The sequence below is a fragment of the Neomonachus schauinslandi genome, chromosome 6 (genome assembly GCF_002201575.2).
Source record: "Neomonachus schauinslandi chromosome 6, ASM220157v2, whole genome shotgun sequence".
NCBI classification, from domain to species: Eukaryota; Metazoa; Chordata; class Mammalia; order Carnivora; family Phocidae; genus Neomonachus; species Neomonachus schauinslandi.
This window is the reverse complement of record NC_058408.1, coordinates 43523641-43551223: the sequence shown is the minus strand read 5'-3', so window position 1 is coordinate 43551223 and position 27583 is coordinate 43523641. Positions and strand designations below refer to the sequence as shown.

The 27583-nt window shown below is 48.2% G+C and overlaps 1 protein-coding gene across 3 annotated transcripts in view; it reads left to right on the top strand.

The window, feature by feature from the left end:
- NMNAT2 (nicotinamide nucleotide adenylyltransferase 2) overlaps positions 1 to 27583 on the top strand; it is a 179180-nt gene that overhangs the window by 132131 nt on the left and 19466 nt on the right. For 2 of the 3 annotated variants that reach the window (XM_021682779.1, XM_021682781.1), the window contains exons 4-8: positions 17164 to 17252; positions 18053 to 18120; positions 20141 to 20219; positions 22966 to 23092; positions 25955 to 25999. In XM_021682779.1, the coding sequence (XP_021538454.1) occupies positions 17164 to 17252; positions 18053 to 18120; positions 20141 to 20219; positions 22966 to 23092; positions 25955 to 25999 (408 nt within the window). Of the gene's footprint in view, positions 1 to 17163; positions 17253 to 18052; positions 18121 to 20140; positions 20220 to 22965; positions 23093 to 24514; positions 24596 to 25954; positions 26000 to 27583 lie in introns of all 3 variants that reach the window. The other variant, XM_021682782.1, reaches the window with a different exon arrangement.

The following is a 27583-nucleotide window of genomic DNA, read 5'->3' as shown; positions in this document are numbered from 1 at the left end:
AGATGCGTGACTCCAGAGGCTGTAAAAGCAAAGGGAAGGGAGCAGATAGAGAGGAAGAAGGCAGGTGAGCAGGAACTTGTCCAGATCACCGTCCTTCACTCAAGCAGAGGCAAGTCTCGCTGTGTAGCCCGTTGCCGTGAGCACGAACCGCAGGACTCGTCTCTTACAACCCTGCTGGATCTCTTGGAAATCCTTTCATCGTGTGGGGCTTTTTGTCATAATGGTATTTGACTTGGTCACTTTCCCCAGTAACAGTCCCTTGTGATAGAAGGGGTGGAAAGGTGGACTCTGAAATCCCAGCGCCCTTGTTTTTCTTCTCTTGGGGCTATAATTCTTCCACCTGTGTTAGCGTTATTCGTTTCCATTTTACCTTTCAGACGGAGGCCTTGTTTTATTTATCTGGAACTTAGTTTCTCAATCTGGGCACTGTTGGACCAGATAATTCTTCATTATGGAGGCTGTCCTGAGCATTGTAGGATGTTAAGCAGCATCCTGGCCTTTACCAGCTAAAAGCCGGTAGCAGCCCCCTTCCGACAGCAACAACCAAAATTGTCTCCAAACTTGCCAAGTGTCCCCCAGAGAGCAAAATCAACCCGGTTGCGAGCTGATCCAGAACTTCCTTAAGAATAGGGGTCTTCCTGTTCTTCTTGGGAAACCAGAAGAAGCTAAAGGCATTTGATTCAGCTTGGGCTGATGGAGCGAAGAGAAACAGTTGTGACCTGAGGGGTGAGGCATTCTGGAAGACATGGTTTGTGGTATTACTCCGCGTGCTAGATCTAAAGTCTTAGGACTGTGTCATATTCTGCACCGGCTGTTCACAAAGGAGTTTTTGAGAGCAGTCTCAGGATCGGGGCAGTACGGAAAGCAGACCCAGAGATAGTAAGATCCAGATTGCCAGGCCAAGGTCTTTGAATAATTAGAAATACGGCATCTTAAGAATGTTAGGGAGCGTCCATCTGGGCCCCGCCCAGGTTGGCTGCAGATTTACCTGCTCCTGGCAGTCTCTCTCTTTGCTCTGTAATTAGAATTGCCCTCCCAGTAGACGGTCACAAAGCTCATCTTGTACATTCCAAGAGCAGCTCTGTGGACCGCCCAGGGTGAATTTCCATGAGTCTTCAGGTGTCCACCCTACATTTTCAGGAAAGTGCTGAGAAGGTTCATCCAAGAAAAAATACTTGCTGGGCCTAAAATCAGGATGAGAATATGAAGTCTGGTCTTCTAGGGGGCATTGTAACTTCAGCTAAAAAAAAGGAACAAAAACTAGAGAGATAAGTATGCTTAAACACATGCATGATACACCTTAAAAGCACGAGAATATGGGACTTACTGCTTACTTAGGAATTTTACACAGGTTTTCATAATTCTTGGGGTCTGCTTTCAACTCTTGGGTTTGGGGGAGCAGTATTGCTACTCATTTCATAAACTAACAATATTATATCAGGTTGTTGAATACACAGCCATGTTCTGGGGAAGGGATTTGACCAAATCAAATATGGTCCTCACAAAATAATCTTCATAATTTTTCAGCTATCACAAAACTTAATTCTACTGTAATATTACTCTCTCCCTCATGTAGGCCTTTCTACTTTTTAAAATAATGTCTTAGGGGTGCCTGGGTGGCTCAGTCGTTAAGCGTCTGCCTTCAGCTCAGGTCATGATCCCAGGATTCTGGGATCGAGCCCCGCATCAGGTTCCCTGCTCAGCGGGAAGCCTGCTTCTCCCTCTCCCACTCCCCCTGCTTGTGTTCCTGCTCTTGCTATCTCTGTCTCTGTCAAATAAATAAATAAAATCTTTAAAAAAAAATAATGTCTTAGTTATCCAACACTTTGTAAGATGCTAATCGATTACTGTAGCTCCTTCAGAGGTAAATGATGGGAGACCTGGCCATTTGCAAGTTCATGACCATCATGTCTTTCCTGGACTCATATGGATCACCTAAGTGGTTTCACTCCCTCCGTTCTTGCTCCCCCTCAACTCATTTTCCACCCAATAGACAAATGTGCTTTCAAATTTTTTGAAAATTGCAAAATAGTCAAAATTTCAAATTTCAAACATTTCAAAAAATATCGTTCTCCTGCTTACAACCTTCCAAGGGCTTAAAATAAAATCCTAAACTTCTTCCCTGCTCCCAAGGCCCTTCAGGGTTGGTCTCCCTCCTGCCTCCCTGACTTCAGCACAAGCCTGGCTCTTCTGCCTTTGGGACTTTGTACCCACTGCACCCCATGATCTGCCACACTCTCCCTCCTGATCTTTGTGTGGCTGATGCCCTGTCATTCACTTCTCTGCCTCCACGTCACCTCCACAGAGAAGCCCACCCACAACCACCCAGTCTTCACCCTCTCTGCCCATTTTATTTTCTTCACTGCTCTTATTATCACTATCTGAAATAATTTTACACGCATATAGTTTTAGTCAAATGTCACCATACTATACGTAGTGTTCTGTGACTTGAATTTTTTTTTCAAAATCCATTATTGACTTTTTTTTTAACACTGTGTCTTAGAGACCTTCCCATGTCAGACTGAATAGGCCTAGTCCATTCTTTTTAATGGCTACGTAATATTCCTTTAGGTGTATGTACCATAATTTGTCTGATGGCTGCCACATTTATTTCTGATTTTTTACTATTACAAATGATGCTGAAGTGAACCATCCTTTTGGACACACCTCTGTGCAATGCGCGGATTTTTTCTGTACTAAAGATTCCTGGAAGTGAGATTGCCAAGTCAAAAGTTATGCCCATTTGTCATTTTGATAGTTGCTCACTGCCACATTGCTTTCCTAAAAGGCAATCAATTTATACTCCCACCGATGATGTGTTAGAGTACACACTTCCCTCATTCTCACTGACACTAATTAGTATCATTTTTAAAAAAATGTTGCCTTAAAGGATATACGACAGAGCTATCAGCTTTCACGTCATGAGCCTGAGGGCCATTTTAGGATCGTTTCCTACTGGGCGTCCCTTGGAGTCATGCCTCCAGGTCAGCTTGGGGAGAAGCAGCGAAAGCCTCTGTGAGCTCTGAGAACTCCCGAAGACAAATGAAACCTCTGAAAGCTGTCTCATCCATCGCCACAGAAAGGCCCTCTGTCCAGCCGTCAGCGGAGCGCGATCAATAACCTGGAGAGCCGTGGGCCAGCCTGACATTTCCGGCATGCAGCATGCTCCCCCATCCATCATCCAAACACATCCCGCCGCTCAGCTCCGACTGAACAGAGCCGAAATCTGCCCAAGTGCAGCAGGCCCCCACCCCCAGTCTTGGCTTCTCTGGCACTGCTCAGAACCCTTTGCTTGGTTGCACCGAAGGACGGGAGCTCAGGGTCTGGGAATAGGCAGACACTCGGACAGAGGGCCACATCCGCTCTCTACGCGAGGGCAGGAACAGCGGCTGCGAGCACCATGAGAAACGGCTCATCGGGGACACCAAGAGCATTAGGAGCAAAGGAAGCTTTCTGATACTTGATGCCCCCACAATGGCAAGCTGTATATTTTTTTAAAAAGAGTTTTTCAATTTTTCCTGTCTCACCTTCACTTTTGTAATAAGAAAAAACCTCCATTTTCCATCTCCCTGCGTAGGGAAAAACTCAGTTCTTTCCTACTAGGAGTCTCTTCCCTGGGTGTCTCCTTTACTCCTTGTACAAAATGCTCGCACTTCGGACATTTCTGGTCACCTATCGTGCGGAGGTTTTTCCCCAAGACAGTCAATTCTCTGTGACACCAGCTGGGTGCCCTACAATTTAACTCAATTTTGACAGTATCTACCCAGAGACAGGTAAGGGCTCAGTCTCACAAGTGTGGCCCCTCGCCCCCTACTCACACACACACCTGAGGAACCAGGAGCAAGCCCAGGTTTGTCACCTGTGTTTTTGACCAATTGGCTATAGATCAGAGGTCCTAAAGACCCCTCCTTGGGTTTGATTAATTTGCTAGAGTGGCTCACAGAACTCAGGGAAACACTTACCTCTATTTACCAGCTTTTTTTTTTATTATGTTATGTTAATCACCATACATTACATCATTAGTTTTTGATGTAGTGTTCCATGATTCATTGTTTGCGTATAACACCCAGTGCTCCATGCAGAACGTGCCCTCTTTAATACCCATCACCAGACTAACCCATCCTCCCACCCCCCTCCCCTCTAGAACCCTCAGTTTTTTCTCACAGTCCATCTATTTACCAGCTTATTAAAGGATATGGTAAAGGATACAGAAGAAGAGACAGGGTGAGGTCTGGGAGGGTCCCAAGCTTAGGAGCTTCTGTCCCCATGGAGTCCAGATGTGTCACCCTCCCCATGTTGTGTTCAAAGCTCTCTGAACCCCCTACTATCGGGATTTTATGGAGGCTTCTTCACATCGGCATGATCAAATATTAACTCCATTTCCAGCCCCCTCTTCCCTCTCTGGAGGATGAAGGGTGGGAAGAGGGGGCTAAAAATTCCAAGCTTCTGATCATGGCTTGGTCTTTCTGGTGACCAGCTCCCATCCAGGAGCACCAGGAGTCATCTCATTTAGAACAAAAGACACTGCTATCACGCAGGAAATTCCAAGGGATGTTGGAACTGTATGTCAGGAATGGGGCTCAAAGACCAAATACCAGAACAATAGATGCACCCAGTACTCTTATCCCTTAGGAATCTGCAAGCGTTTTAGGAGCTCTGTGCCAGGAATCAGGGGCAGAGACCAATATATATATTTTCCATTATCTCATAACCTTCCTCTCCAAAGGAATTGTTGAACTTCTCCAAAAAAAAAAAGTATGGATGGCCAATGTCTTCTGGATGCTGGTGTTATGCTGCTTTTCACATCTGTTACTTCACAACCCTGTGAGGTTGGATCATATTATCTCTATTTTTTTTCTTTTTTTTTTTTTTAAGATTTTATTTATTTGCGAGAGAGAGAATGAGAGACAGAGAGCATGAGAGGGAGGAGGGTCAGAGGGAGAAGCAGACTCTCCACTGAGCAGGGAGCCCGATGCGGGACTCGATCCCGGGACTCCAGGATCATGACCTGAGCCGAAGGCAGTCGCTTAACCGACTGAGCCACCCAGGCGCCCATAATATCTCTATTTTAAAGATGTGTCAGTAGCCAGAGCATTTGGGTAACTAACCCAAGATCACCCAGCTAGTCACGCCTGGAGCAGGATTTGAACCTAGAGTCTATAAACTTACGCTCTATTGCCAACGAGGTGGGCTGTGACTTAATTTCAGGAATTTCAAAGGCTGGATTTTGGTAGTTCGTAGGTTATCGTACACTTCTTTACTTACAGGTTTCTTCAAAGAGAAAATTCTAAAATCCCAACGAAATTACTTTAAAACCTGTCCTTTCTGCAACCGTGAACAAGTCCAACGCATGATACATTTTCTTTGAGCTGATTTCCTCTCTCCACTTCTGCAGGAGTTGGTACTTGTTCTTTGGTTCAGTGCATGCAAAGCAAGACGGAGTGACTCACAGGTTCCCTGGGCACGCTGATTCAAGCGATGGGTAGGGTGACCGCGGTATTAGCTTCCTGCTGCTACTGCAATCAGTGACCACAAACTTGTTGGCTCGAAGCAATACACATTTATTATCTTATACTTCTGAAAGTCCTAAAACTATTATCTTATAGCTCCTGGAAACTCTAGGGGAGATCTGCTTCCTTTCCTCTCCTGGCTTCCAGAGGACAAGTACGTTCCTTGTCATGAGGTCCCTTCCTCCAACTTCAAACCCCTCAATGCTCTCTGCTTCCATTGTCACATCTTCTCTGAGTCTGACCGTCCTGCATTCTCTCTGTGATCACACGGACCCACCTGGAGCATCCAGGATCATCTCCTCATCTTGAGATGAGGTCTTTAATCTAAGTCACACCTGCAAAGTCCTTCTTGCCACGTTCAGGTGACATATTTCCAGGTTCCAGGGATTAGGACGTGGACTTCTTTGGAGGGCTGTCGTTCAGCAACCACACTTCTCATCTCAGTTTGCAGGGGACTATGAGCACTTCCAGGTTGTGGAAACTTCAGTGTTGAAAGTAGGAAAGTTCCAGGCAAGCCTGGAGAGTTGGTTGCTCTTGGCCGGGGGTGCCCTTGATCCAGGAAGATACTTCTACTGATTCTTGGGAAAGTAGAGAGGGAAGATGAGCACAGGTAAGAAAGCTGGAAGGGAGACAGTGTTTTCCCAATCGCATTCTTAGGGGGAAAGCAACTTTTAACCTTTAAGCAGTCCTGTCCTGTGTGTTCCCTGCACGAGAGCCTCAGCAGGACCACAGCCTTCCAAAAGGGAGCCTTCTCTGCCTAATGTTCCCCACTTGTTTTACGAGACAAAAGCAAAGCAATTTCCTGGATAAACTCTACTTCAGAGCCTGAATTATCCCTAAATAAGAAACCTGTATGGTGAACTTATATTCAAAAAGTTAATGGTTCATCCAGTGGGAAATAACAGACGTGTAGTTAAAAATAGAGCCAGATTCCATGCCAGTGACAGACTCATCACTAATGTGAAGCCACGGTGGGGTGTTTTTTTTCTTTTTTTTTTTAACATCACGTGTGCTCTTCTGTCTTTATACCTTTCCCTACACTTTCCCCTCTCTCCCCCCCCCCCACCCCCCCCGTTATATTTAGTATTTCAGGCTGTGGGTTTGTAAAATAATTTTCCCATGTGTTTATGAGTCTCAAGGGGAAACCAGTTCATGCTGTCTTTTTACATACATATTTAGCTTTCTATTTCTGGAGAAATAAATAGAAAAAAAAAATCGTTTTCAATAACGGGTGAATTCCCAGAAGCAGGGTTTGGAAAGAGCGAGGGACGGGAATCTGGGGAGCTTTTCCAGTGGAGAGGATTCAGAGGGAGAGGCCAGACTTCGAAGGTGGCACGGAGCCGCTGGGACACATGAGAGGTTCACCCCGGCACGGTCTGTCAGAAGTGAGGGTTGTGGAACTGATGGTCATAAATCATTTCCTAGCAGTGAAGACAAAGGGACACACATTCTCCCAAGCTAGAGGTTGCAGAGCAAATAGGATGAGCAGTAATGAGGGAGGAACTGTGCTAGCCAGACAAATGGATGAAAACCCAGGCACTAGAGGAAATCCAGGCATGCAGGGGGTTCTGGGAAGCATTTGTTGCCTTCTCTGGTGAATTAAGACAACCCGAGGTGCGTGCACCGGAGATGAGGGCAGATGGGGGCAGATGGGGGCAGATGGTGGTAGTAGACAGACGGTCGAGAGAACCGGACTCTCTCTGTCCAGGGGAGCTTCTCGGGGTTTGCTGGACTGCTCTGTGCATGAGTCTGGCCAGGGGCTTCAGTCTGACCCCCACATGCATCCACACGCAGCCCACATCTTCTTCTGGTCAGCCCCTGGCCACAGAGACCGCGCGGAAGAACACGCCAGATCGGCGCACCCTATCATCGCCTTGGGAAATGTAGCCTTCCTGAGTCAGAGAGACAGGAGTAAGCAGGCGAAGAACAAAAGCTGTGCTCTCATAATCCCAAGAGGCTCCCTATTTCACTGCTTCTCTTATAGTTAAGAGTCCTGGGTGTGTAGGAGAGGAGAGACCATTGCGCTGGTGAAAGTGCATCTTGCCCACCAGCTCTGCTGAGGGATGGTGGCAAGCGTTTGTAGATGGCTGGCTGGGGGCAGGGCTGGCCAGCTCCAGAAAGGGCTAAGCCAGTTGCTCCTCATGGAGACTAAGTCCATAACTAGCCTGCACTTATTATAGGGGGCTGGCAGCCCACTCAGCTAGTGGTGATCCGGTGGGCTCCCATGGTCTCACTCATGGATCAAGGTCAGGGACCATACTCCTTTTCACATTTGCTTCAGATTCAAGTGGGAAGCTCACTTGAACACTTATGGCTTGTGCTGGACATCTCTAAGAGAGAGGACCTGGTATGATTGACTGTTTCACCCACCCAGGGAAACATGATCACCCAGCACCCTGCTTCCCAAACACATTGGGACTGGAGGGTCTGGGAGTAGGAGGAGATCCAGGAAGATGCTCCAGGGTGAGACACCCTCCATGACAAGGCATGGAAATGGTACCATTGCTTCTCAAGCAAAGAAAGCCAAGCCATAGAGCTCAGTGGAACCTGTGGGTCCATTCCTGACTCAGTCCATCTGCTCACATCCCCTGAAATGAGCTTCTTCCTTCTGGTTTTTTTTTTAAGATTCTGTTTATTTATTTGAGAGAGAGAGAGAGAGCACGAGCAGTGGGGAGAAGAAGCAGGCTCCCCGATGAGTTGGGAGCCTGACATGGGGCTCAGTCCCAGGACCCTGGGATCATGACCTGAGCCGAAGGCAGACACTTAACTGATTGAGACACCCAGGGGCCCCATATTCCTTTAAAGTGTGTGTTTTACTGTGCGGCAAAGCTAACAGGTCCAGAGTCGAACATTACTGAAAAGATAATGATACTCACAGATCCCAAGAGAGGACATGCCATGCTGCGGTGGGGGGGGGGGGGGGGACATGGGGAAGCACCGGTCAGGAGGGTGAGAGAGTTGGGGAAACAGGGGCCAGAGACTTTTTTTGTGGTTACTGCAGGGAGGAAGCTGGGAGGAAGGGTAATCAGGCTTACGATTGGCTAGTCTGATTAATTTCTGTGGCTCTGTGACGTAGAAGCTGTCCCTAGGTGTCTGGTACCTGGCCCTGGGGTGATTAGGGCAGGTGGATAGTGGCGCTGAGCATGAGCGCCACACCGAGGGGATAGTTGGGGGTATGGGCTCTGGATTGGTTAGTTTGCATTTGAAAGGCCTGCTCTAGGGTGAGTTGTTTACTATCTCTAGGAACTGGCTATCCCTGGGAGGGCTGGCCCCTCCAGGGTCAGCAAGGCCCCAGATGTCAGCCTTAGAAAACAGAAAAATAAAAAGACACGGTTAATACACCTTCCTCTTCTCTGCTGTCAGGACCCAGCTCAAGTCTCATCTGTTCTAGGAGAGCTTCCCAGGCTACTCTGTCCCTTTGGGATCACTCCCTCCCCCTGAAGTCCTATGGCACGGAGTGGTGCTGCTCTTCAGCTTTGTGTCCATTATCTAAGCAGAGAGTGCTGTGTCCCTCTATCAAAATCCACGATTCTTGGAAGTGGGGACTGTGCCTTTTACTTCTCTGTGTCCCCCACAGCACCTGGCACAGAGCCTTGAACGTAATAAATACTCACTAAGTTTTTGTTAAGGAATGCCCAAGGTTCAGTGTGGTAGGCCACAGGGGTGGTTCCTTTAAAAGAAAAACCATTTTCAACCCCTGGGCAGGAATAACCCTGCTTGGTTCCTTCCTTTATTATCCAATAAACATTCTAAAATTTAGAATGTGTACAAATCCAGATCATCTTTGTGAAACTCACAAACAAGGAAAATTCAGGCAGCTCCAGCTGTGAATACAACTCCGAAAGGGTCATTTCTCATTGCAGCTGAAAAGGAAAAATTGTGTTAGTATCGATGCCCTGACCACACTGTTTCCTCCATTAACTCTCTGGAAGAGGAGAGTAGATTACACACATCAGTTGGTTTCACTGAGTAGCCAGGAGGCAGGCGAGACATGTCTGTCTCATGAATTACTATTAATGGACAAATCATCTGTGTTGTGTCTGTCTGTGGCTGGGGGGGGTCTAGCACAGGCTGTCAGGAGTGGAGATTTACCTGGCTCAAAGTGGCCTGGAATGAGTTGTGAGACACGTGGATCATCAGGGTGTTGAGGAAGGCAAGGACACGGCAATGCCACCAGTGGCCTTGGGCTCCTCCTCTGTGACTACAGGAGCAAGGAGGGTAGACCAGATGGAGGACAGGTTGGACCTGAGTGTAAAATGTTAGAGGGATTTGGCTTGTTCCTGGGGCAGAGCTGAGGGACAAAAATAGACTACATCTTGGGAAGCCTGGCATGAAATTAAATTCCAGGGCCCTAGCTATTGCTCTGCCAGTGGACTACCTGCCAATGTCCAGAAATGCCCTCATCATGCGAAGTGGAGGTGGTGGTGGAGTTGGGGAGGGAGGAGAGCTTCTTTTGTGGGTACACTAATGTTGCAGGGCTGCCCCCCCATCTTTAGTCCCTTGCTGTTCAAAATATAGTCTATAGACCAGCAGCATTGGTCTCATTTGGGAGCTGGTTAAGAAATGTTGACTCTCAGGAGGGGCTGGGGGTAGTGTGAGGCCCAAGGGGTAACTCCCTCTGGTGCAAAATTTAAGGGAGCACCCCTAAACTCGGTAATGGAGGTAAATAACATTTTTTAAAAAGGCAAAATTAATGCAAAAAAACTGTGATGAGCAAAATAAAATAATTTTAAATGAAGACAGGATCTGACCCTGCACTTGAACGATCCTACCCCTCTCACCTCCCCCTAATCTTGGTCCTGATCTCAGGCCCCACCCAGACCACTGGGGGAGACCATCTGCATTCTAACAAGATCCTCAGAGGATTCACATGCACATCAAAGTTTGAGAAACATTGCTTCGGACAAGACCTCCCAAGCCATAACAACCCCAAATCTTGGAATCCAGACAGCAACAAAAATGGAAAAGGATGAGCAGAGATTCCAGAAGTTCCAGAAGCATCCAGCGCCACGAATTTGCTTGTTATTTACTTGGATACGCACACTTCCACCTTACAATTGTACAGTGTTCTGTAGTTTGCTGTAAACTTTTTAAAAATGTTTTATTTTGAAATAATGATATATTCATAGGAAGTAGCAAAGATAGTACAGAGAGTTCCCATGTGCCTAACTTAACCCAGTTTACCCTGTTGGTTACATTTTATGTATCTACAGTACAATATGGAAGTGAGGATATTGACATTGGTATAAAGTGGATGTATAGTTATATGCCATTGTATCACATGTGTAGCTTCATGTAACCAACACAATTAGGCTACAGAACTACTCTATCACCTCAAGGATCTCCCTGGAGCTTTACCTTTATAGTCACACCACCTCCCTGCCCTGCCCCCAGCCCTATCCCTAACACTTGACCATCACTAATCTGTATCATTGCTGAGAAGGTTATGTGAACGGGATCATATAGTATTCAACCTTTTGAGATTGGTTTTCACACAGCATGATGATCTGGAGATCCATCCAAATTGTTTGCATGAACTGTTAGTTTGTTCCTTTTTATTGGTAAGGAGAAGTATTCCAGGGTATGGATGTACCACTGCTTGTCTAACAATTTACCTATTGCAGGACATTTCATTTATTTCCTGAAGTTGGATACTACAGATAAAGCCGATATGAATAATCATGTACAGGTTTTTATGTAGACATGTTTTTATTTCTCTTGGAAAAAAACACCCAGGAGTACCATTCTGGGTTATATGATAAAGCGTATGTTTAGTTTTTTAAGAAACTGCCAAACTATTTTTCAGAGGAGCTTGCCGTTTGACATTTCCACCAGCAGTGTAGGAGAAATGCAGTTTCTCCACACCCTTGTCAGCTATGGGTATCATCATTATTTTTTCTTTTAGCCATTCTGATTGGTGAATTAGTGATAGCTCTTCGCGGTCTTAATTTACATTCCCCTGATGCTGAGTGCTACTGAACATCATTTCCTAAGCTTATTTGCCATCCTTATTTGTCCTCTTTCTGTCTTTTGCCCATTTTCTAATTGGATCCTTAGGGTTTTGGTTTTTTTTTTACTGTTTGAGCTCTGAGGGTCCTTTTTATATTCTAGATATGAGGCCTCAGATATGTGGATCACAGATATTTGCACCCCATCCGTAACTCGTTTTTTCATCTGCTTAACAGGGTCTGTCAAAGAGCAAACGTTTTAAATTCTGTGAAAGTCCAGTTTATTGGGTTTTTTCTTTTGGGCATTGTGTTTTTAGTGTCGTATCAGTCTTCGCCAAGCCCACGCCCAAAGATTTTCTGCCATAGTTTCATCTAAAATTCATATTTTACACAAGTTAAATCTATGATCCATTTTGGATTAATTTTCTATAGGGTAAGAGATTTAAGTTGACTTAGGTTTTTTTTTGTTGTTGTTGTTTATTTTTGTCTATGGCTGTCCAGTTGCTCCAACTCCATTTGTTGAGAAGACTATCCTTCCTTTATTGAATTATTTTTGCACCTTTGTCAAAATGCAGTTGGCCATTCATATGTGGGGCTATTTCTAGGCTCTATTCTGTTTCATTGATTTATGTGTCTGCCTCTCTGCCAATACCTCACAGTCTTGACTACTGTAGCTATATAAAATTTGGATAGATTGATTTCCCCACTTTCTTTTTTCCCACTTTCTTATTTTTTAAAAAAAGTTTTAACTATTCTGGTTCCTTCTATATAAATTTTAGAATTATTTTGTCTGTGTTTACACCAAAAAAAATCTTGCTGGAATTTTGATAGGAAGTGCATTAAATTTATATATTGGTTTGGAGATCATTAATATCTTACTATGTTATATCTTCTAATTCATAAACATGGTGTGTTTCTACATTTATTTACATCTTCCTTGATTTCTTTTTATCAGCATGTTGTAGTTTTTAGCTTACAAATTCTGTGTATGTTTTATTATATTTATACCTAAGTATTTCATTTTTTTCTGAGTTGTTATAAGTGGTCTTGTATTTTAAATTTCAGTTTCCACGTGTTTGTTGCTAGCACATAAAAATACAATTGATTTGGGGCACCTGGGTGGCTCAGTCAGTTAAGTGTCTGCCTTATGTGTCAGCTCAGGTCATAATCTTGGGGTCCTGGGATGGAGCCCCGCATCGGGATAGGAACTATCCCTTCTGTGAGTTTTTTTCGCCCCAGCTCAGAGCAAGTCACTTCCCTGTTTAACAGCCTTCAGTGATTCTCTGTTGTCTATACTTCTTAACTTTATGGTCATTGTCTATGTATGTGTAGGGTTCTCAAACTTCAGAGAAGAGAAGAATCACCTGGGGATACTAACTGAAAATGTAGACCTTAAGTTCCAGCCCCAGAGATTTTGACTCAGTAACTCTGGACTGAGACCTAGGAATCTGCATTTTAATAACCTCCTGCTGGTCATTCCAGTGCAAGTGGTCCATAGAATCCATGTTGACCAAACAGCAATCTCAGGCATACAGGTCATAGTCCTCTGAGGACTATGAGGTTCAATTCCAACTTGCTTAGTCAATAGTAACCCTTCCTCACCCTCACCCCTACTAGGCCTCCATACCTACAGACCAACATAGTGGGTAAGACTAAACCAGTTGAGGGGCGCCTGGGTGGCTCAGTTGTTAAGCATCTGCCTTCAGCTCAGGTCATGATCCCAGGGTCCTGGGATCGAGCCCCACATAGGGCTCCCTGCTCCGCGGGAAGCCTGCTTCTCCCTCTCCCACTCCCCTGCTTGTGTTCCCTCTCTTGCTGTGTCTCTCTCTGTCAAATAAATAAATAAAATCTTTAAAAAAAAAAAAAAAGACTAAACCAGTTGGCGAGTGCTCTTTGGAAAGGCAAAATTAATCTCTCCTGTCCCTTTTCCCCCGCCCCTAGCATTTCAACGTTCGCACAGAGTTGTTCAAACTATAGGTTGCCACACAGTAATAGGTTTTGACCAACTTTTTATTTAAATTTATGATTCCCAGAATAGAATACATGGAAAATATCAGTGTGCATTGGGTTAAGGGTATTGTAAAACATTTGTTTCAGGTAATTATACCTATACGTAGGTATGTATTGTGTCAGGATATAAAATGCATTTCTTACTGTGGGTTGTACTCCAACAACACTGAAAGCAATAGCTATAGAACTCACCTCTCATTAGATCCATCAGTATAGCTTTCTGTGTCTCCATTATTGTGAACCTTTGGAGAATAATAAATAAAACCATCTTTATCCTCTTATTCCTCTAGGACGCATCATGGTGTTTTGTGCTCAACAACTGAATTGATTTGATTACATCATCACAATCATACCTCTGCTGGGTTTAACTAATTCAGATCAAGTATCCTCTTTTAGGGTACAGGTTTGGGGTTATTCCTTTCAGAAATTGCCTCTTGTAGGGTGCCTGGGTGGCTCGTCAGTTAAGCATCTGCCTTCGACTCAGGTCATGATCTTGGGGTCCTGGGATGGAGCCCTGCGTCGGGATCCCTGCTCAGTGGGGAGTCTGCTTCTCCCTCTTCCTCTGCCCCTCGCCTCACCCCCACTCATGCTCTCTCTCTCTCTCAAATAAATAAATAAAATCTTTTTTTTTTAAGATTTTATTTATTTATTTATTTTGACAGAGAGAGATACAGTGAGAGAGGGAACACAAGCAGAGGGAGTGGGAGAGGGAGAAGCAGGCTTCCCGCTGAGCAGGGAGCCCGATGCAGGGCTTGATCCCAGGACCCTGGGATCATGACCTGAGCCGAAGGCAGATGCTTAACGACTGAGCCACCCAGCCGCCCCATAAATAAATAAAATCTTAAAAAAGAAAAAGAAATTGCCTCTTTGTGAGAGAGTGAGCCTTGGAGCATTGCCAGGAGAAGTGGCTCCTCACCTTGGCCAGAAGCAAAGGGTAACATTTTCTAAGGTGATGAGTTTCTTTGGGACAACGTATTTCCTCTGGATATTCTGGAGTATGGTCTGAGGAATGGAGTGGGTGGCTCTCTAGCCTGAGATAGACCAGTGAAAGGACACTCTAGAAGGGCAAGAGTAGGAAAGGTAGCTACATGAGCCTTCTAGGTGAGCATGTGTTAAACATCCATTGGTCAATAAACGAGTCACTATGAAGGTGCTTAAGAACCCAAGAAGTGTTCAGCATGCGTGACAGACTGAACCACATTTGGATCACAGCTTCGTTTTCTTAGGGCAGCAGTGTTTCAAATGGCAATGTGCCGGTCAAGGTTGTTTGAATGCAAATCATTTTACAACGAGAGCTTGCTTCTCACATGTATGTTAACTGCACATCTCCTTTAGCTGTGAGTTGGGGACCTCCTACCTACGGCAAAATATCTGGCTTTGAAGAACTCAATGCAGAAGAGTAGTGAAGGTATAAATTTTCAGAAACAATTTCCCAGCCAGGCCCCTTGAACTGGATGCACAGGGGGCTAGCAGAGCAGTAAGTCCAACCAGGGGGATGTCGGACAGAGCAGGCATGCTGGACCGAGGTAGAGGTGAAGTAGAGCGGAGTTTCCAAAGAAAAGCTTGGGTATGCAGAGAGTAAGGAGAGGCCACTTTTTAGAGGATGGGGGAGGAAGGAAGCTCCGACTTATTGCAGCAGAGACTTGGTGACAGCTAAGGGCCAGATGTAAATGATCTCAATGAAGACTGGAGTGTGAAGGGCCAAGAGAAGAGAGAGGAGGTATGGAGTTTATCCAAATATCAAAAGGTTTTTTTTTTTTTGCAAGGTTTTCAGTTTGTCCTTGGCCTCAAAATAAGACTTCTTGAAAACAAGTAAAGTAATATCACTCTTAAAAAGCAGCGGTGACACACCTTATTAGAATGGCTAAAATTCAAAAAACCTGACAATATACCCCATGCTGGCGAGGATGTGGAGAGACAAGAACACTCATCTGTTGCTTGTGGGACTGCAAAATGGAACGATCATGTTGGAAGCCAACTTGGCAGTTTCTTCCAAAATCGAATGTACTGTCAGCATCTGATCCAGCCATTACACTCCTAGATGTTTACACAACCAAGTTGCAAACTATGTCCACGCAAAAACCTCCACAGGAATGTTTTATCAATTTGATTCATAATCAGTGAAAACTGGAAGCAACCAAGATGTCATTCAATTGGTGAATGGATAAACAAATGGTACAAATGGATAAAGAAATGGTGATACGTCCAGACAACGGAATGTTATTCAGCAATTTTAAAAAATGAGTTATCAAGCCACAAAACTACACGGAGGAACCTTAAATGCATACTGTTAAGTGAAAGAAGCCAGTCTGAAGAGGCTACGTAGTGCATGATCCCAGCTTACTTGGTGTTTTGGAAAAGGCAAAACTAGAGAAATTGTAGAAAGATCTGTGGTTACCAACATCTGTGGCCAGGGAGAGGGATGAACGGGGGAGCACGGTGGATTTTGAGTGTAGGGAAACTGTTCTCAACACAACTGCAATGGTGCATACATATCATACATACATTTGTCATTCATCAAAACCCATAGATTGTACAACACAGTGTCTCTTCACGGGAACTATGGCCTATAGTTAATCAATAATAATGTGTCAGTATGGACTCATCGAGTGTAACAAATGAACCACACTAATGCATGATATTAATCATGGGGAAAACGGTGTCCAGGGGAGATAAGAAGGTGGGGGCTGAGTATATAGAACTCTACTATCTGCTCCATTGTTCTTTAAATCCAAAACTGTGCTCAAAAATAAAGTCTATTAATTGTTTTTTTTTTTAAGAAACGAAGAGATCTCACATTGAAAGAAAAAGAAAAGGCAAATGTGATGAGAATTATTTTTAAATGTTAAGAGAGCCAGCAAGGAAGTCCTGGGAACTTGCTTGCAAACTACACCGCCAGCCTTGCTACCCAAGACCCTCTTCACGAACCGAATCCCTCACCTATGACAGAAATCCACACCACATCTCCTCAGTGGTACAAGCTCAGGCTCTGTTGGGTTTGCGCACTGAACCCCCTTGGAAGGGAGAACCAAAATTTTCATCCCCTTCCTAGTTTTCTGAATTTTCTCATGGAAGTGACATTGGGCTTGTCTGGTAAATTTGAAGAAGCAGCCTCACGAATTCCTTCTAAAGGAAAAAAGGCTTTTCTGTGACTGAACTTTTCTCAATCAATGATAATGATGGCTTTACTGTTAATTCTCCCTAATTATGTAGAAGGCCTTTTAAATTTGTTTCGGTGGTTCTTCTCTTCTGAGATGAGGCAATCAGCCCAACTTTCATATTTTAAGAAGGTGGCAGCTGCTGCTTCTTCTTCCTCTGGTTCTTCTTCCTTTTAAGTCACTCCTCCATTTTGGAGTTTCTGCAAGTGATCATAGACGTAAATTCCAATCTGTCCCTCAAATGGCTTTCAGTGAGATGCTTGTTCTAAATCCCTCTAAGCTACCGACTTGTCCAGCAGAGGACCTTTTAAACTGTATTAATCCCCTTGAGTTCTAAATCCTTTTGCTCTGGGGCCAGAATCTCATCCCATAACCTTCTGAATGGCCAACATAACTTTGAAAGTTGGCACTTTGCATGTAAACGGCGAGAAAGCTGTAAGGCAATAAGCCTTGCAGCCAGCAACGTATTGATTTCAACGATCACCTTTAATCCACACCTTTCCCCTTTATAATGTGTGGTTTTCTTCTCTTAATTAGAAAGAGCCAGGGATTATCTGCACAAAACCGGAAGGTTTATTGTGATTGGTGGGATTGTCTCTCCCGTCCACGACTCCTACGGAAAACAGGTGGGTTGGTCCTTTGCCTCTCTGCTCCTGTACCCTCCCTTTCCGACCCGATGGCTCCTCCTCGGGCACAGCTGCCCCACAGCCATCCGCTACACTCCCTGCAAACACAAACGCCCGATAGCGGGCGTCCTGCCCCCGGCTCTGGAGCTCAGTCGGACGTGAGCGGGTGGGTGCTGGGCAGCAGCCGGGAGGAGCCCGTGCTCGGGGCCGGGCCGCTCGCAGCGCCAGGCGGTCGGGGCTCATCAGCAGCGGAGCACGCGCACCCGCTGAGGGCCGAGCGGGACTTGGCGCGGATGCCACACTGGCGGCCGGTTACGGATGTTTCCCGGATTTTAGGAGGAAACGGCCCATGCCTCTTACGACCTGATTTAAAATTCCTGTCCTTGCCGCTCCCTGCCTGCCACACGAAAGGGAAAGTCTAGGAGCCCTCCCCGCGTGTCCATCCCCCCTCCTTCCCCAGCTACCCGTGGTTGGGCGCTGGGGAAGTTGCCGACCCAGCAGCTCGAGCCTCGAGACAAAGAACCGTTTGCAGGGTTAAAAGTCTCGTCTCTGCACTGGGCACGCGTTGGCTGCTTCCTCCGAGAGGCCCACCTCCGGACCCTGTAGCGAGTGGCACATCCCCGCCCTCCGTCCCTTTCTTTCCCCTCCGCGCTCCATGCGTGTCTGCGTGGCAGGTGCACACGCAGGGGGGCCACACCCTCATTCCCGGTGCCCTTGAATAGGAGCCGGCTTGGGGTGGGGTCTCCAGGAGGCTGTGGGGAGCGCAGCGAGCCTCCCACTGATGCTCTGTTGCTCCCCAGGGCCTTGTGTCGAGCCGGCACCGCCTCATCATGTGTCAGCTGGCCGTCCAGAACTCCGACTGGATCAGGTAGGGCTGGCCAGGCCATTGCCACAGGTGGGTGGCCTGCGACTCACTGGGGGTGAGTGGAGGAAGTGGAGGAATGCCCTCAGCCGTCTGGATCCCACAGGGGTGGGGAGGCCGGCACAGATGTTAGTCCCTTGCAGGCAATAATTATGCAAACCTTGGGAGGTGGCCCAGCTGATAGCTTTAGTTTATAACCAGGCCATAGGGCCCAGCAGACTGACGAGGGAAGCGTCAGTGTTTCTTCTGCTCGGGGACTTTTGGATCCAGGATTTTCCTGGAGCATCATTGGATTTGGAGTGAGGCCTGGCCAGGAAATCCGAAATGCCTCTCCACTTTCCTCCCCAGTTACTTCCTGTGAACTTGCACTTCCTTTTAGGGAATGTTCCCTGGCCTTCCTTATTTCCCATTCCTGAACTCAGGCTCCCTGGGGCTCCCCGTGGAGCGCTCACTGCCTTTCCCTCAGGCTCTGGGCACTGTCCTCACTAAGATGGCAGCCACCCTTATGCACAGAGCTCGCAGTGTAATTAAAGCATCTTCCACTAATTATGCTAATTATGCTCCCCCAAGTTCCTACAGTTATAATTTGCATGAGAAAATGGCGTTTTAAAAAAAATAATGGCACACCATTTGTACTGTAATTTCCCCCCACGGAAAAATAAGCAGCACCTAGAGGTTTCCATGAAAGCAGGGAAGTGAAGGGAAGCTGACCTCACAATGAGGGAGAAGAGATGGGGTGGGCGGGAAGGAGAGCAGTGAAGGGAGGCGACAATGATAATTAAATAGTGATCCCAGCCAGTCGTGAGTAGTGATTTGTGTGAGAAACACTTGCCCTTTATCGACTTTCTCATCCCCCTAAGATACAGGTAGACACAGCTGCCTTTTCTCTGGTGAGAAACAGGCCCAGAGAAGTCAAGGGGTTTGAGCGTGAACAGCACATCCATGGTCACATTAGGGATAGAAACAAGGCCTTGTAACATTGGGGCTCAGGATCTCCTGGGGAAAATGGGGCCCACTGGGGGAAAACACAGGCAGGAGGTTGTTCCTGCTTGGATGTGACTGGAAGATTCTGAAAGAATTGCTTCATTCATTCAATGAATATTTACCCAGCGCCCCCTGCCTGCTCTGCACTGTTCCAGGCACTTGGGCAAGGTCAGAATTCCAGGAATTGAGGTCACTAGGGAGGCCCAGGTAGCTCTAGAGTTAGCCCCTGGCCCCGGGGGAGCCTGTCTAGCCCAGTCTATCTGTTTTAGGCAGGTGGGTGGTGGTCAGAGATACTGGGAGCCTGACGCACAAGCTGACTCTCAAGGGTTTTCAGTCAGTGAGATCTTACCTCTGGGAAGCTTAGGTGTGTGCTCATGGTGGGAGGTGGGCAGGGAATGCTCAATGGCTAAGAAAATGTTTGAGAAATCTCCCAATTTAGCAGCTCATTAAGATGGCAATTAAGCCCGAACACTTCATCGGTCTGGGCTAGCTCCCTGCTCATTTCACATCCTCGTGTACAAGAGGGGCTGACCAGGGTGCAGGGCTGTGCCCTTTAGTCTGACTGGCACGCCCCCCCCCCATGCCACAAGGCTCCCCACTGCACAGATATTCAGATATCTGCAGCCACCACTCAATGACGGCCTGGCTTTTAATCCTTATCCCAATCCTAGAGGGCCCAGAGGAGAATTTCCATCTTGTGGGGAAGCACAAGAGTGAGACTCTGTACTAAGCACTTTGTTTATAAAACTCATCGAGCCCTTCTAATAACCCCACAAGAGAGTTACGGAGTCATTTTACAGGTGGGGAAAGTGAGCACCAAAAGACAACATCACGTTCCCAAAGTCCCATACTCTCATTTTTACAGGGGGGAAACTGAGGTGTAGGAAGGTGTTTCAAGCCCACGTTTGATTTGATTTGGGATCTAAGGCCACGGCATGAGCCGGTGTGTGCTAAGCTCCCTGAGCTCCGGTCTCTGGAAGGAGCCACTAAGGAAAGAGTATGAGAATGGAAAGCAAGGGAAGCCTCTTTCTGGTCATGTTAGGGTGGACCCATGGGAGTGCTATCAGGACACCTGGCAGACCACGTGCAGCGTGCTGGAGCACCATCGGGACCTCATGAAGGTGAGCTGAGCCACGGCAGAGGGGTGGGTGGCCCCCGAAAGCGAGGCAGGCCCGGTAAGGGTGCTGCTGGCCTACTGACCTGGTTCACTTTCCTGCTTCTCAGCCAGCTGTGTGGGAGACCAGGCCCCGAACAGCAGGAAGGAGGGCAGCCGATAAGGAACCGGAGTCATACCGGAGGCTGCCCCCCGGCCTTGCTCCGCCTGCTCAGTATGACTCGGGTGGTTTTCATATTCTGGCAGCAAATCCAGGGTGGGATTAAGGAGAGACTTCAGAAAGTGAGGAGGGAAGGAGACCTGGCCAAGGAAGGCAGGAGCACAGAGGGGCGCTGGGAGGAAGTGCCATCAGCCGGGTGCTCCTGCCCCATCTGTTCTGGGGCCGAGGCACCTCACCCCTGCCAGTCACTGTCCCTTTGCTCACTCTCATTCCTCCTCACATGAGTTCCAAGGCAGACAGTGTTCTGGTCCTTGTTATATGAGTGGATAAAAAGAAGCCCAGAGAGGTGAGCCCATCTATCTGAGGACACACAGCCATTGCTTAGTGAACACAGATGGGAGCACGTGGCCTGTGCCCAGGTTGTCGCAACCGAAGAGCAGGTTGCCACACCAGCCAGCAGCACTGGCCAGAGTGTGCGGAAAGCGCGCTTCCCAGATCAACAACAACGCACGGATCTCCACAGTGACGGCATGAAGAGCAGTGCCATCCAGAGCAAGAAACCTGACCACCCAAGACAAGAGGCAGTGGGTCCTGCCCACCCCCACTGACCCTGTCCCGGTGCCCTCGTCAGCCACCATCGGCAGTCTGGATGGCATTGTTCTGACACACGCAGAGCCTCTGTGCATCTGTGTTTTCTGTCAGTGGGTGTCAGAATCCGCTCCTTGGGGGACCTGTCAGCATCATGCTCACCAACTGGGCAGCTGTGCTTGATTTGAATAGAGTAGGGGTTTCGGGCTCCCGCCCAGCCAGGGAGTCAAGAGGAAGAGGAAGAGGAAGAGGGAGGGTTCTAGCTGGCTGTTGCTTCATCTGCTAGGTTTGTCCCCCTCGGAACTGAAGACAGTGCACCTCCCTTCCTTCCGTTTTCAGAATCCTTCACACACATCCTGAGTCTTTCCTGGTCCCCTTAAAAGGACTCTGCCACAGGATGGCACTCACTTGCTCCCTGTGCTGGTCTCAACGACAGCAGTAATAAAAGGCATCCCATCCCATCTTACTGTATCAGTCAGGATAGGCTAAGGTACGCTGTGGTAAAAAGCATCCTTACAATCTTGGTGACTTCATGTCAGTTTATTTCTCATGCTACATGTCAGCTAGGGGTCAGCCGGGGGCCTGTGTGCCTTCTGATCACACAGCAGCCTCAGGCTCCATGACGGAAAGGAGGAATCAGGGGCCCCGCACACATGCCTGAACCCTGCCTCTACCAGCCATGTGGCCTAGCCGCTGTTTTGCTTCTAAGTGCCTGGGCTTCCCGAACCCTCCCTCTGTTACTCATGCCCAGAGGCAGGAGGCTGGGCCAGAGCAGCTCAGCCAGGAGCCCCAGCCATTGCAGTGACGGGCACAGGCCAATAGAGAATGTTCTACCTAGAACAAGTCCCATGGGGCCCATGACGTGTGCAGCGGGAGGAAGCAATTCCTCAGCTACAGGACCAGTTACTTAATGAGAATGTGGCGTTTTCTTTTCTGGAGGTGAAATAATAATAAGAAAGGAGGTGGGCTGCCCCTTCCACTCCACCAGCCACGGCTGGTCACGAGGGTCGTGGCAGCCCTGCAGCTTGGGGTTCTCTGGCAGCCGGACTCCGGAATCCCTAAAGAGTGGAGCACGGGGGTGGGACACTGGCTTTCAGGGAAGGGACCTTGCAGAAGCAACGGCCCTTGGAAAGCTGAACGGATTGAAAAATCCATCCTTTGTTTCTCTGTTGCCCCGGAATGGGCTCTCCCACCCACAACAGGGAACGGGGGTGGCTTCTGGGTCAGCTGGGAAGAACGTGGCCTTATCAGCTCAGTGCTTTCTGCGGCCCCAGAGGAAAACTGCAGGCCAGATAACGCAGCACAATGGATCATACACATAGAATTTCCGCTTGGTTCTGGAATGCGTATCCACACCCGCCAGCAGGCTCGAGAGTGCCCAGCACCCCACCCCCGCTTCCTGCCACACCAACACATCCTGTCGTTGGCATCTCTGGCCTGGGGAGGTGGCAGGTGGTGACAGTGCCTGGTGTTCGTATGACCTGCGCCAAGCGTACACAGCCCTTCTGCGGACATGACCTCCTGTGAGCCCCGGGAAGCAGGCAGGGAGGGCAGGTGTGCACGTTACACAGAAGGTTACAACATCGGCGGCCAGGGGCCACATACTCTGTAGACACATGCTTTGCAAACACTCGCATGTGTAATCCGACCACAACGCAGATAGGCAGCTATGTGGCCTGTCCGTGCTACACTCCTGAGCTGAGGTCCAAGAGAAGGTAACTCTCCAAGGTCATGCAGCCGGAGGGGGGCAGAGCTCAAACTTGAGCCAGCGTCTGTGCGACACTACGTCCCATGCTTTTCCAGCCCTGAGCTAGCGGTCTTGCCTCCTGCCGGCCACGTGCAGCCATGTGGTACAGCTGAGTCTAGAACCCGCCCCTGCCACCACCTCAGCTGCAAACGGCTTCCCCGTGATAGACGAATGGATGAGCGTTTGAAGATCACTAGGAATGCTTTTCATAAGTCACTTGGCTAATGACACTGACCTTGCACCTCTCCCTTTCCCCAGCGGGTGACTGGCTGCATCCTCTCCAATGTCAACACGCCCTCCATGACGCCTGTGGTCGGACAGCCCCAAAATGAGACCCCCCAGCCCATTTACCAGAACAGCAATGTGTCCAGCAAGCCCACTGCAGGTAGGGGGACACCAGTGTGGAGCCGTGGTTCTCAAACCTCAGAATCAACTGGAGGGCTTGTTAAAATCCAGATTGCTAGGCCCTTCCCCAGAATGTGATTTAGTAGGTCTGGGAGAAGGAAGGAAAATTTGCATTTTTAACAAGGTGACACCGATGCTCTGGTCCTTAAAATAGAGCATCAGAGAGAAGCAGTCACAATGAGAGAGAGACAGGGTTGATGGTGTGCATTTTTTCTTATATTTATAAGTTTATAATTCTAAATTATATTTATAAATTATATTTATAATTGCCTTCCTGGGAATTAAAGATACGAAAGGCAGCATTTTTCTCTGCCTCTTCCAAGGGAGTTGAGGATCTTGTCCAAGGTCACACATTGAGGAGGTGTCAGGACTCGGAGTCCAACCCAGGCATCTGCATTCAGAATCCCACACATTCAACCACCTCTTCAGTGGCAGAGAGCAAGGGCTCCAACATTTACCCAACACCGAGTCCTGTGTGCCCATACAATGCCCAGTGTTTTACGTGATTTCGTATTTTGTGCAGTAATTCTGTGATAAAGATATTATGTTCCCATTTACAAGGAGAAAACTGAAATTCAGAGAGGGTAAGTGATTTGCCTAAGGTCACACAGCTCAAAAGTAGAAGAGTCAGAATTCATGTTCAGGACTATTTGAATCCAAGGTCCGTGTTTTTTCCAACATTTTTTTTTACCAACCCATTGCAAGAGACAGATCCTGGTATTACTTTTCAAGCCTAGAGACCATAAGCTATAAGGTTATTAGTATGTTCTAAACAGAGTAAGTCACAAAGTCTCATATAGCTACAAGTGGGGGTTCAGAAAAATTTTCTGGATTAGAGCCCAGAGAGGTCATCAAAAACCAGATCCCTCTCAGCCAAAGCAGGATGTCTGATTATTATAAAGTCCATCTTCATGGGAAGGAATGAAGGCTAAGGCTCATATTAAAAAGTGAAAAAAGCAAATATGTCTTTTAAATGCAGAATATGAGCCAACTTATGGTGTACAAACATACCTGCATAATGCATATTTTTTTTAAGTGGAGGAGAATAAATAATATGCCAATGTGTTAGTGGTGGTTGTCTCCCAGGATGGGATTATGGGTGCTTTTTATTTTCCTCTTTATATATTTTCCTCTTCTACATTTTCCATTCTTTGACAGTATAATAAACACGAGCAGAACATATAGTCCGGTCTGTGGCTCACAGTGCTTGTGCCTTGGACTGTGAACGGGAAGGAATGTTTGCTGTCATATTTCTGTTCTTTCTCTCCACCCTCCTGCCTCCCACTACCCCCACCCCTGCCCCCTCCAGGGCAACCCTCTTGTTTAAGTGGCCCAAATGCCGGGCTGTAAGTTGTGAGTGGTTCTCTCCCTCTGTCCCTGTCTGTCTTGCTCTCTCCCCTAGCCAAGATCTTGGGGAAGGTGGGAGAAAGCCTAAGCCGGATCTGCTGTGTCCGCCCACCGGTGGAGCGCTTCACCTTTGTGGGTAAGGGAGCATTCATTCATTCAGCAAACACCTCCCAGCACCTGCTGTGGGATGACTCTTGATAGAGCAATGATGGAGAGAAAACAGAAGCAAGCAGGAATGTCCCCGGGCCCGCAGGGCCCAGCGGCGTGAGCCGCCTGGCCTGGGGCTGCTGAGACCTCAGTGTGGTGATGTGCTCATTCCCCACCCCCACCCCCACCGCCCCACCCTCACACACAGAATGAGGCCACATGCCTAAGAGTTTTCAGGAGCCCAGAATCCTCCCTCTGGTCCTCCCAGCTCTGGCAGTGTCTGCCTCCCTGCTGATAGGCTACCAACACCCATGCTCTTTCCTTAATTCCCTGTTTCTGGCTCTTCCCTCAAGGACTCTGCATGGAAGAGAATATCCAAGTCACTGGGGCTCTTTCAGGATCCCCCAATTCCACTGTGCAGAAGAGCTGAAGGTCTAGACCTCATTCCTTTGACGCTTTGAGACGGACTTCTGCCATTTCTGAGATTTCTGAAAATTCCGCCAATTTTCCAAAAGGCACTAAGAGGGGTGGCAGAGGAGGAGAGGAGATGGGGGACCAAGATGGTGGCTCTGTGGTTTTTGTGCACACCGTGAACCCCCGTGCCAGCATTGCACACTTCAGAGCACAGGTCAAAGCCTCTGTCTCCTCCTCTTTCACAGGCTCCTGCTGTATCTGCCATCTCAACACCCTCCGCTTGTTCTTTGAACCAGGCAACCCCTAAGGAGAGAGGGCCACCTCCTTGTGACTCTAAGAGCTGTTTCTTTTCCTTTTTTTTTTTTTAAAGATTTTATTTATTTATTTGATAGAGAGAGACCCAGTGAGAGAGGGAACACAAGCAGGGGGAGTGGGAGAGGGAGAAGCAGGCTTCCCGCGGGCCAGGGAGCCCGATGCGGGGCTTGATCCCAGGACCCTGGGATCATGACCTGAGCCGAAGGCAGACGCTTAACGACTCAGCCACCCAGGCTCCCCTAAGAGCTGTTTCCCTAAGTTTAGAGGACATTGCTTTTGTGGACTACCTCCCTAAAATACAGAAAGAAACAGAAGGTGCTCAGCATGAGTGTGTGTGTGTGTTCGTCATCGGCTTCCCAGCGAAGCTGTATAATTCTTAAAGGCCCAGAAATGTGAATTCCTGCCGTGGAGCATGAGGAGACGCTCCCTCTCCATTTTAGGCTGGACTGCTCTCCATTCACTGTACTCAGATGCTCTCTGTGCAGGGAGGGAATGACCCCCTACCCCCATGTGCTGCACCCCATCCCACTCACTCCGGAGGAGGCCCCTGGGCCCACCGCGTGTTGGGTAGCAGTCAGTCAGGCCCCTCATGCTTCTCCACTCCCTCTTTCCTCCCTAGATGAGAACGCCAATCTGGGCACGGTGATGAGGTACGAGGAGATCGGTAAGTGGCCGGAAAAGCGGGGACGCTTGGGGCTTCCTGCCTCTACCGGGGGCAGAGGGGGGCAGGGGAGAGGCTTGGAGCCCCTGGGTTGTGTTTGCAACAGGGTCTACTCTCAGAACGATGGCTTCCAAACTAGAGCAGATTCTCAGTTATCTCCCACCTGGCCAGTTCCCAGGAAGTAGGACTGGCTGGCTTGGCAACGTTCCCTTCGGAGCCTCCCCTCTCTCATCCAAAACGCGTGGAAGTTAAGCTTCCGCGGCAGCCAGAGAGACCTGTCTTTGGCCCATGACACTGAGTGAGGCGGAGGAGCTCCCCTGTCTTCCTTTTTTTTTTTTTTTTAAGATTTTATTTATTTATTTGACAGAGAGAGACACAGCGAGAGAGGGAACACAAGCAGGGGGAGTGGGAGAGGGAGAAGCAGGCTTCCCGAGGAGCAGGGAGCCCAATGTAGGACTCCATCCCAGGACCCTGGGACCATGACCTGAGCTGAAGGCAGATGCTTAACGACTGAGCCACCCGGGCCCCCTCCCCTGTCTTCCTTATCTTCTTCCTTATTTCCGGGCTCGGAGGGCAAGGAGGAGAGAGGGGCTGAGAGCCACCTGCACAGCTTCCCGGCAGCCGTGGGCGGGGGCTAAGGCACCCACTGTCTGTGTGAGCGTGCGCAGGCCCAAGGCCAGAGCAGGTGGACGGTGCCGGATGGGAAGGAGCTGACCCACCCGTGGAAATGAGCGGAGTCCCGCAGAACCCTGGGGAGCAAACCAGAAAACTGAGTTCTTCCCGAGGTTCCAGAGCGGGTGAGAGACACAAGTGTGTGAAGCTGGGGAAAGAACAGACAGCTGTCAGAATGGAGCTGGAGTTGACCCCGTACCAGGTGACAAGGAGGGTCAGTGACAACTGCAATGCTTGGAGCTCTAGCATGAGGGGCAGCCTGGTGTCTAGCAGACACGCCCAATCCGCAATCCCAGCTGCAGAAATACTGCAGGCCATCCGTTTGCCGCTGCGCCTCCGTGGAGGGCTGGTGGGCAGGTGTGCGTGCTGGGATCCTGGGAGCGGAGGACTGTACCCGGAGCCTCATGCTCTCTCCCAGGAGGCCAGGCAGAGGTGACATCACTTCAAGGAGTGTCTCTGGGTCCTGTCCTGTGATCTGAGGAGCCATGGTGTACCTGAGTTGGCGCCTACTGTTTTGTTAGGACCCTTTCTACGACTTTCAGGAAGTATGCAAACTGGTTGTCAAATGCAGCCAATACGAAACAACAGTTAAGTACATTGTATTAACAACAGTACACTGTGTTAACAAAGATCCTAAGTCCTCCAAACTCCTCACTTCTGAATTATGTTCCTGTATTTTATTTTATTTAGAGATTTTATTTTATTTATTTGAGAGAGAGAGAGAGTGAGAGAGAGAGCACAAGAGGGGGTAGGGTCAGAGGGAGAAGCGGGCTCCCTGCAGAGCAGGGAGCCCGATGCGGGACTCGATCCTGGAACTCCAGGATCAGGACCTGAGCGGAAGACAGTCGCTTAACCAACTGAGCCACCCAGGCGCCCTGTTCCTGTATTTTAATGTCCTTTATTTACCCGCCCTTC